General features: G+C 38.8%; 1 protein-coding gene across 1 annotated transcript in view; it reads right to left on the bottom strand.

Moving 5' to 3' along the window:
- LOC106878801 (high affinity cGMP-specific 3',5'-cyclic phosphodiesterase 9A) overlaps positions 1 to 11,275 on the bottom strand; it is a 63,588-nt gene that overhangs the window by 25,994 nt on the left and 26,319 nt on the right. The window contains exons 2-3 of the mRNA XM_052975039.1: positions 3,217 to 3,287; positions 2,446 to 2,523 (exon numbers count right to left, since the gene is read on the bottom strand). Of these exons, the coding sequence (XP_052830999.1) occupies positions 2,446 to 2,523; positions 3,217 to 3,287 (149 nt within the window). The remainder of the gene's footprint in view (positions 1 to 2,445; positions 2,524 to 3,216; positions 3,288 to 11,275) is intronic.

The following is an 11,275-nucleotide window of genomic DNA, read 5'->3' as shown; positions in this document are numbered from 1 at the left end:
CTGCATGACAACGCCCACCCTCATATCGCCAATATGACCAAGGAAGCCATTCAAATGCATAGCTGGGAGGTGCTGCCACACCCTCCGTACTCTCCTGATTTGGCTATAACAGATTTCCACCTCTTTCGATCTCTTTCAAATGCTATGCGCAGAATTTCGTTCAATACTGATGCAGAATTGAGAGCTTGGTTGGATCAATTTTTCGAGTCGAAATCAGGTGATTTCTACCAACGAGGTATTGTTGAACGTTGGGAAGAAGTTGCAAACAACAAGGGTGAATACATTATTGATTAATTAGTTATTTTTTATTAAACCTTTAAAAAAAAATTTTAATTTTTAAAAATGGCGGGAACTTAGTAGCTTGTAAGGGTGGCTGTTTGCTTGCCACAGGCCAACTCTAAGAGGGTTACTATGAATAGCAGTGGTCCCTAGATAGCACCCCTACGGGACACCGTTCACTGTTTGTGTTTCCTTGGGAGTGCCGTATTGGCTGCTACTGCCTGGCTCCTGTCTTTTAGAAAGCCATGTAACCACTCTTCTAGTTTTCCGACTATGTCGAGATCACGCAATTTTTGATACATCATTCAATAATCGACTTTCCCTAGGCTTTTGCAAAGTCTAGATAGTCGCGGGTAAGAGGTTTAGATAGTGTGTTCAATCCATTATATAACAGGCGCTGCTCAAAAAACTATGTTTGTGTAAGGAGTACATACCTAGTAGAAATGGAAAAGAACTGTGTAGGGCTGCTGCTAGAGGTTAGGTATCACTGTCATTGCTATTGCATAAAACTTGAAACACCACAGATAGAATGGTTAGTTCCTTCAATATAGCATACCATGCAAGTATAATAAGAGCGATTAAAAGGTGTTGGTAAAGGGAAAAACGAGACTAGGAGGTCTCAGAAACGAATGGATAGATCGATAGACTAATGGGTCAGCAAAAGAGGGAGTAAGTTAGATTGGACCTAGGTTGGGGCTAGGGTTAGAGGTTGTTTAATGCCCTTAAAGTATTTAAATGTGCGAATAGCATTATGAATACAGGAAAGACGAAGGTCTAGTTTATTATTTAAATATTCACTATTAAATCTTAAAATTTTAAACAGATCCTTGCAGCAAAGTCTGCATCGTATCTACAATTTAAGTACGGTTTAGCAACCCTAATGATGTCCCAACTCAAATCAAATTTAATATTGTCGTCCTTGATCTCCCAAGTTTTCGTGGTTAGAGACCTCCTGCCAACCCTATGTCTTAATTTAAAAGATGAATAGTGGTTGCGTAAGCGCCTCTTGAAATTTACGGAGCAGCCGATATAAATATTGGTCTCCGTTACAACTTCACATTTGTAAATCACATTTTCTGCTAAACATCGTCCAGAAAGCGGACAAGAAACAACTGCACCCAATATTTTCTAATACTTGAAAATTATAGTTACGGGTACGTGATCCAACGTTATTATTTCGTAATAGTTCAAGCTCGCGGGAGTTACTGCTGTTCGCATGGTAGTTGCTGGGGCTTATATTACTATGATTAATACTATTACGATTATAACTAGTTGCTGAGTTCTGGGCCGGAGACTGTTATTACTAGGCGCTAACGTAAGAGATTTGACTCTCAGATAGTGACACTAGGGGTCAAGGTTGAGTGGTATAATGGAAAGATTTCCAGCACAGGCGTTAAAGTTCTGTGTGTTTAGCATATCGGCAACACAAATGGGAGCAGGTGGGCTTCCATTACGGCTAATGGAGAGAGTGTAGTGGGGAGCGGTATTGTGTGAGCTATTTAGTGAAATCCATACCAACTCTGCTACTGTTGGTAGTTGCAGCAGAGTGGGTATGGCTGCTCTCCCTATTTGTGGCCGGCTAACTGTTATCAGTATTATAAAAATATATCATGAAAATATTTGGTGTAATTGTTTCGCCAAAACATCTCTGCTTTCTGGTCGATGTTTAGCAGAAAATGTGGTTAACAAATGTTTCCAGCAGTGGCAGGAAGTTTGGCAGAATTGTGTAGACTCCCAAGGCGACACTTTGAAGGAGACTAAATCAAATGGTGAGTTTTGTAACATTACTTATCCTTTGGTCAAAGGTCGGATACTTCTTGACTACACCACGTGTGTGTATCTATCTATCTATCTATCTATCTATCTATCTATCTATCTATCTATCTATCTATCTATCTATCTATCTTATATTATATGCCGCGCAGAGAGGTGAACCCAAAACGTGATGCTGCAAAGCGAGCTTCTTAACCAAACAACTATGCCTCAAGAAAATGGGATGATGAAGTTGTGATTAGAAGTCATGTGACTTTTGTTTCAGTCAAGGTTGAGCTGGAGCTAAAGGACAACATCAGCAACATCATCATTATCAATAGCAGCAGCAGCAGCAGCAACACCAACGACAACAACAACTACTAAACGAGAGCAAAGTCTCATCTTTTTACTTACTTTGATGAATTGGTCGGCATTGTGGGTGTGACTGGAATATAAGCACCATCAGTACTCTGGAGCGATACTTTGGAGACCCTGAAAACAAATAAACAAACGCATGAGGCTAGTTTTATCAAGAGGACACCTATCACTTCAACCCGTCCCATTGCTTTGTTAGAAAGAAATGACTGAGTGAATAGACAAAAGCACTTGACTGTCATGTCAAGGTGTATGAGTTCAAGTCCATTTCGCGTATTCTACTGCATTTATTAGCAGGACATTCACTTCTCATTTACTTGTTCTTGATCATCCCTGGTTTAGCAAAACTATAACCAAAGGCGTTTCAGCCATCAGCTTTCTGTTTAACTTTTAGGCTTTTTGCATCCTAGGAACACATTATACTATGCTTTGTGAATTGAAAGTGAACTTAGTAGTTATTTCAAGCTGGTCAAGAGACCGCGGATAGGGCGCCTTCCATTGATTTACATCATGTAACTGGGAAAAAATCTTTTCATGGTGAATGTAATCTGCGATAAACCAGCAATCATGTTCCAAATTCTTTGCTGATACACTATGCACAGATACCAGAAAAGTAGTCTGCTCAAGCTCTTGTCCTACGTTATCTGTTGCCTGTATGACTCCGTGGTAGAAAAGAATTAAATACGAGTTCTACAGCTCCCCAAATAACTGGTGTATTTCTCTGGCTTCTAATCTCGTTATAGTTTAAAGTTAATTATCCTATATACAAATGTTGTAGTAGAAGTAAATCAATATAAAGTATGTACTAACCTACTTCCGCCGGCGAGTTGAAGAATGAGGTCTTGAATGTCTTTCGAACAACAATGGCGACTAAATGTTATCTGAAAGATAACAATAACAATAACAGTAATAAACATCATAATCCGTTTTACTATAGGCACAAGGCCTGAAATTTGGGGGAAGGGGATAATCGATTATTCAACTGGTACTTGATTTATCGACCTTGAAAGGATAAAAGGTAAAGTCGACTTCGGCGGAATTTGAACTCAGGACGTAAGACGGCCAATATGCCACTAAGCATTTTCCCTAGCATGCTAATGGTTCTGCCAGCTCGCCGTCCTAACAACAACAACAATAATGATAATAATAAATACGGAAACTGCTTACTCACCGATCCATCGTTTGATTTCAGGATCGTAAAGAAAGAGGAAGAAAAACAAAGTTTGTCTCTTAGGATCATCAGGAGGGTTGTAAGCATTTGAAAGACTGCTGAAAACTTGTGGATACTTAAGGCTGGAGGTAGTAACCTGTTACTCCCCTAAATCCTACCTGGAATATGACCAAACCTGAGCCAAACCAAAATAGTAATAAATGATAAAAACTGATAAGACAAACTGTGTGTAAGAGCTCTACAAGACATTCTATTCCAATTACTTTCAGCCATTTTTCTATATCTTGGTTTCCTGCTCCCAACGCACCAATTATTATAGGCACCACCTTTACTGTTCGCACACTCCAAATTCTTCTGTTTTCAAATTTTAAGGGATTTTTCGCATTCTTTAACCATTCTAATATCCTTCAACCCTACTTCATTACCCCGATCAAAAGCATTTCGTCGTAATTCTTCCTCTTTATTTACGATCCTAGAACCAAAGGCATAATGTCAGTTTATCTTGTGGTTGTGTGATAAGTTTGTTTCCCAACTACATGGTTCCGGGTTCAGTCTCACTGCATGGCACCTTGGGCAAGTGTCTTCTATTATAGCCTTTGCCGACCAAAGCCTTGAAAGTGGATTTGTATGTATGTATGCATGTAAGTATGTGTATGTATGTAAATATGTGTGTTCTCTGCCACAGCTGGACAACCGGTGATGGTGTGCTTACGGCCCCCGTAAACTAGCGGTTTGTCAAAAAGACCGAGATAATAAGTACCAAGCTTTTAAAAAATAAGTACTGGGATTCAATTCGTTTAACTAATATTCTTCAAGGAAGTGCCCCAGCATGGCAGCAGTCAAAAACTGAAAAAAGTAAAAGAATGAAAGAATGTATATATGTGGTATTTTATTTATTCATGTGTTTCTACTCTTAAATATCAGTCGATTAAAAGATCGTTTGCCCTCTCATCTGCTATTTTTTTCAATTGACTTTTCGCATTCTTTAACCATTCTAATAGCCATCAACCCTACTTCCTTACCCCGATCAAAAACATTTTCATTCCCTTCTTTTTTTTTTACTGGTTTTATTGTTGATTCCGCGTGCAATTTTAAAAATCTTTTTATATATAGAAAAAAGAAGTCACTTCCAGAGGTGACAGAATGACGCAAGCTGAAATGATTCATCAATCTTTTTTTTAATATCGATTCCAGCTATTGTGTATGAATATATATAATACTTTGAAAGAACAACTTAAGTCACTATTAGTCACAGGGAAGTGGCCCGTGACAGACGGCCGAACATGTTGACAAGCTATTAACTTTTATAAAAAGTTTCTATGTGGTGAATCAAAATAAATGGGCGGCAGTTCTCTATCAGGTTAGGTTTTTGTGTGGCTTGCAATATAATATTTAAAAAAAAACCATATAGTCATGCACCTATATATTTGAAAAGCGTGCGCGCACACACACACACATAAAGAAAAGAAAACGATCAAATCCCGAAGCAGGTCATAGAGAAGTTTTTTGTAATAGTGAGTGTGCGGTTTATTGAAGGAGCAGAAAAAACCCAGATTGTTGAATCTGAAGAATGTCTCGTGCTTGAAGTTGAACACTATGGCCACTGGTTACAAACGCATATATTTTAAAAGTATACGATGAAGCTCTTTATTCTTGAAGTAATATCTTCTGTATTCTCAAGGCAGAAACAACAACTTGATGTAGGATCTTCGGGGTCTCCTCCAAATCACTGGTATATAAAATATGTAAGTAAACTCGAAAAGGTTTCTTTTTCTCCCCTCCCCCCCCACTCTCTCTCTCCCTCTCTCTCTCTCTTGCTAAGGTGTAAAAATAATTTTCTGGGATTTTAAAGATGCACCAAAACATGCCTTAGTATGATACAGACATTTCTGCGACTTGGCAAAACATCCTCAGTAGCAACCCACGCTGTTTGTCGAGTCCAAGGCTATCGATTTGCTGCTGTCCGAGTGGTACCTGCATATTGATGGTGTTGATGATTGACGGGCTAATCTTCGCATAAAGCATTCAAGAAGAAAGATAAACAGCAAGAAATAGGAAAGAGTTTCATTGCTGCTTTCGTTTCAGGCATTCTTTAGGTTTTTTTCTTTCAACTTTTTTTTTGACTTGAAAAGATTACTTCTGGCGGTGATGAAGCTTCTGGTTTTTTAGTTACCCACGATTTCGTTTCAATTAAAACCATTTTAAAGGTTGAGTAGTAAGGGCGGAAAAGAGGCATTGACTCCTTTTCTCCGGTGTTTAATTCGTTGAATGACGAGAAAATGAGTCTTCTTTCATTCTAATCACCAGCCTTAAACATCGTAGACCAGGTGTTTCATCAAGGTTTGATTCTATTCTTTGACTGTCCTCCCATTCCTTCCTGCTAATCTCCTTTACTCTCTTTCTATCTATTGATATCTATCTTCATACCATATATATATATATATACACACACACACACGCACATACATGTGTATGATGTCAGTGTCGCGTGACTGGCTCTCGTGCCGGTGGCATGTAAAAAGCACCATTCGAGTGCTGGTTGACGTTAGGAAGGGCATCCAGCTATAGAAACCTTGCCAGATCAGATTGGAGCCTGGTGCAGCCTCGTGATTTGATTGTCCTCAGTCAAACCGTCTAACCCATGCCAGCATGGAAAGCTGACGTTAACGACGACGATGATGAGCTGAAGTGAAAAGGTACACCCCTTCCCACGTGGCAAAGTGGTATGATCCAGCCACTATAAAGTCAAAGTCAGTCAGTCAGTAGTAGTAGAGTCGTCGTACGACTTTCTCAGTTGGAGTGAGTGTCAGTTACGTGATATATGCGAGTTCGAGTTACCATCAAAGTAGACGTTTCAAAGTCATTGTCTTGCGGAGCTATCAGCGATAGTATGATAGACGAATCAAAGATACTAAGATGCGAATTACCGCCTCAACATAATAGTGGTCACAAGAATATTACAGTGCCGACAACAACATACAAGTGGATGACGATCCACATTATAACAGTGGCGACGAGGATATAAGCAATTCACGCGGACAACGTTGAAAAAAACATTTTCACGAAAAAATAATTCACACGCATGACGTTGAAAAATGTTTTACGTGGAGAAATTAGGGTTAGGATTAGGGTTAAGGTTAACCCTAGCAAACGTTTTTGTTGCATATATTTTACGAAAATTCCATAAAATTATGGAAAACTTGTCAGAGTTTCGCTGAGTTGCAAAAGCAGCAGCAGCAGCAACGACGACAACTCAGAGAACAACAAATGTTGCAGCAACAAATGGTACAACTAATGAGGTCGGTAAGAAATCAGAAAATACTTTTCATAGCAGATTCAATAAAAATGAATTTAAATGTGACTCGGGAGAAGGAATGGCTTTCGAGGCATCTTACCAAAGAGTTTGAACAAATCTTCGAAAAAGAATGCCAAAACTGGACGGTCGGAATAAGAACGCGTCTAAGTCTAAGGAAACTGGCGACGATAGAGCACAAGAAATACTGTAACATTATATTGACTAAAACAGTTTCTGATATAAATTTCATGAACACAATCGACATTTTATGTAAGATATTTAGTGAAGAAACCTTGTTAGTTAACACACGTTGGAAATGTTTGAAAAGCGATGACGAAGACTGTACCACTTATGCGGGTAGAATGAATAGAGAGTGCGAGATATTTAAACTGGATAAACTAACTTCAGACTCGTTCAAGTGCCTAAATTTTGCTCAGGGACTTACTGCTAAAAAGGATGCAGAAGTAAGAACGAAAATTCTCACAAACCTGGAAATGAACTAGGATATAACTATCCAGAAACTGTCAGAAGAATGCGATATGGTTTTAAAAGTAAGACACGACCCAGAAGAAATCCAATGCAGAAATTGTTTACAGATAAAGTGTGTAACAAAAAACACGATATATATCAGGAGGTAAACCTATGTATGGCATCTGAGAAAAGAATGTCCGTTCAAAAATGCGAAATGTTTGCGTTGTGGTAACACAAGACACACTAAATCGCACTGCACAACTAAGATGACGAAAAATTGGACGAAACGAGAAAAAATAAATAGTTTGTCATCAGAGAAAAAAGTTTATACAACGAACAGAAAATTCATCAAAGTGAGAATCGAAACCACTGGTGTCACAATGCAATTAGATAGGGAGAGTAACATCATTATCATAAATGAACAAACATGGAGGAAAATCGGTAAGCCGAATTATTTATGGGCACCATACTACTAAACAACGACTACGCAATGGAATATTTACCTTCGAAAAAGCTGACGGCCTATCCAAGCTAATACCAAGAAATGGCGATCCATTCGAGGACACAGTAATAGCAGCCCTAAGAGCCGAAGGGGAAATTAAATACATAATGTAGAACATTGTATGAGAGTTAGCAATAACGCTGAAGTTAAAGCGACACACGTCAAAAGAGAAGTTCATTAATGAAACAAAGAAAACTCTGTGGTTACCTAAGGACACAAAAATAAGTAGGGGAAAAAAAAAAATAGGTGTAAACATATATTCGACATGCAACGGTGTACTGATGTATGGCCAAAGGGTAAACTGAGGTTCTACAAAAAAAAAAAAATGCCGAAAGAATTCCATGCTGGACATCCGGGGATCGCAAGGATGAAACAAAGCTTATGCGCAGTTATGTGTATAATCTGAAGATGGACAAAGAAGTTGAAAATGTAGTAAAAAGCTGCGGAGGATGTACGCTGGCAGCAAAACTGCCCACTCAAAAATGAGATCAACGAGGAATGGCTGGTGGTAGCCATCATCTTCAATTGTAAGGAAGAGGTGGAAGTTGTGAAGGTGGAAAAGTCGAAAGAGATTAACTAGGGGGATTTGGATTAGAAGTCCTAATTGATGTATCCCTACCGGATCTGCACAACATCATGGAGGAACTGGTGCTCCCCGACGAAACACGACTGAGAGTTGTGGTGGAGGGGAGACCACCATTATGTTACCAATGCAAAAGTAGGGGACACATGCAAGCAAAATGCCCCCTAAAAGAATTACCTGATAAAGAAATAGAGGATTGTAACAATGCAGAAAGATAGAAAGAAGAGGAAAAAGTGGTAGAAAAGGAGGAAGGAATAACTGTGGATAGAAAGAGAGCACGTGTGGAATCCCCACCAAAAAGCCCAGAAAAAAAGAAAGGTAAAAAGAAGATAACAAAGGAAATGGAAACGACAGAGAATCGAACCCAAAAACCAGAGCAAACAGTGACTAGTATAGAAAAAGATAAAGACGACATTAGACTTGAGCAGTGGAAGGAGAGAATGGCAACGCAAAGAGAATATGTAGCACGAGTAGGAAGAGCCAAAGGAAAGAATTAAAAATTGTTGGTGTTTTAGAAGAAGGAGATGGAAGTAGAAAGGAGGTTGGCAAAGATGAAGGGTCTAATACGGGTTAAGTTGGATTCGAATAGGTTCCATAGAGATCAGAAAGCAGTGTTATTGGACAAAGATCGGATGGACAGGATGATAGAGTTGTTTCCGAGTGGTATCATGGGAACAGGAGTATACGTCCGTTATGAGAGCCTGCCAAATGTGGTCGAACTGGACGATTTGACAGAACTTATAACGGACGAGAAATTTGAAAATGATTAAAAACTGTATAAAAGAACAGTTAAACGAAGCTGCGAGCTTTGGTGGGCTCGTAAGCCATTTCATCCTTTCATTTTTATAATCCATGTCATCATTCGTTAAATGTACCCCACCTGTTGTACTGTATTGTCTGTCCTTGTGGTGTCCCCCTCTGTGTTCGGACCGTAGTGACTAATAAAGATAAAGTAGTTGAGTAGAGGTCATCCGAACGTGCGATATAACACAATGCCTACTGTCTTAAGAGAAAAATAAAAGGAATAACACAAAAGGAGTGAAATTCTTGATACAAAATGTCTGAATAAAAGGTAATGGGATGATCAGGACTGCAACAGTTTTAATCAAACATCTGTTTGCTGTGACCCGGTGATAAAAAAACAACAACAACAGCAGCAGCGGCAACAACAACAACAGCAGACATATGCCGAACAATGTTAGAAAGATCCTAAACAAAGACTGAAAAATAAAAGGGTTGCTTATCAACAATTGAATCCCTGCAGGCGGAAGTGGCTTCTTGAAAGAGAAAGAGAAATGGCTGTGTATTTTGTATGTTGCCGAGCGAAAACGCGATCAATCCCAAAATTAATTAAAAAAAAAAACAAAACAAAACAACCATAAACAATTATAATTGTTTCTGATTCAGGCTCTCTACGGCTAGCAGTCGCTCGACTATTAGTGACAGCAGCCAAAATCAATGAAATCACACTCTCCTGCCTTCAAGAAAGAAGGATACATCAGAGAATTAAGTCCCAGATATATAAACGAAGTATCGTCACAATGCGACGGCATTCATCATAGTCTTTTCCAATCAGAGTTGATCTACAGATAAACAATACCTCTACTCCAGTTATTCTCTATGTTACATCTGTCAGCTACTTGGTGTATTTCGTCATTTACAGTTTTACTCTCATGCAAAATTATAAGCCTAATGAATCAATGAGTTTATATGTCACCAAACCCCTCTAGCAACTTCCAAAACACTATCTTTAAGATAGCATTTTAGCGCTAATTTATATATAAAGCTTCAGCTTCTAGAATAATTTTAAACAAGCGAGACACATACTAGCGCAAAAACTAGGTTTACGTTATATATGTTTTTAATACACTGTGTGAGTGTGTGTGTGCCTGCATCTGAGTATGTGTGTATGTATGCACGTATGTGTGTATGTGCACGTGGTTATGTATGTATATGTTTATATGTGTGTGAGCATGTGTGTGTGTGTGTGGACACGCCTACGTCATGTAAGTATATCCAATTATTTCAGCAAAATATCTAAACTTTACGTCTCCAGATTAAGCCCCGTTGGATACATGTACACAAACACAGACACACGTGTACTCATAAAAATATACATATTTTCAAATAGAAACACACACACACACACACTGTACGTATGTATGTGTGTGTGTGAGAGTGTGCGTATGTGTGCGTGTAAGTGCGTGTGGTAAATTTACATTCACTGAGAGAATGTAATGGCAAAAGCGAAAGAGCTTTAGACAGATACATCCAAGGTTTCTGTAGCAACAAATTACGTAGAATGACGTCATACTGAGATTTGTCTCTGACACTTGCGGGACATCGGAGTTGGACGTCAATTGACAGACAGGCTCTTGGGTGTTTAGGACTGCAGTCGTGATTTTTGTTTTAGCCAATCTATGTTACCTTATTTACGACTGGAGGACGTGTGATTTGAGGGAAATTCGACAGTTTTTTCTAGCCAAACATTTTTCTGTTCTATTGACATTTATTGTTGATGTTACTTGATGTTACCAATCGAGTGGTACCTTGAATTAAGCAATAGAAAGGTGTTGCACTCACGACTGTAAGATTGTGGTTTTGATTCCCAGACTGGGCATTGCATTGTGTTCTTGAGCAAAATCTCACGTTGTTCTGCGATTATTTCATCTGACATGTGGCACGTGGGACAGGTAATGTCGCTTTGATAGAATGTGTAATAGATTTTATTGAGCACAACACGTTTCGACCTGTCATTCTGGGTGGCTTCTGGTGCATCAATAAATACACACAAACACACGCACACATATATATATGTATACATATATATATATATATATATATATA

The sequence above is a fragment of the Octopus bimaculoides genome, chromosome 20 (assembly GCF_001194135.2).
Source record: "Octopus bimaculoides isolate UCB-OBI-ISO-001 chromosome 20, ASM119413v2, whole genome shotgun sequence".
Taxonomy (NCBI): domain Eukaryota; kingdom Metazoa; phylum Mollusca; class Cephalopoda; order Octopoda; family Octopodidae; genus Octopus; species Octopus bimaculoides.
This window is presented reverse-complemented; position numbering and strand designations above follow the sequence as displayed.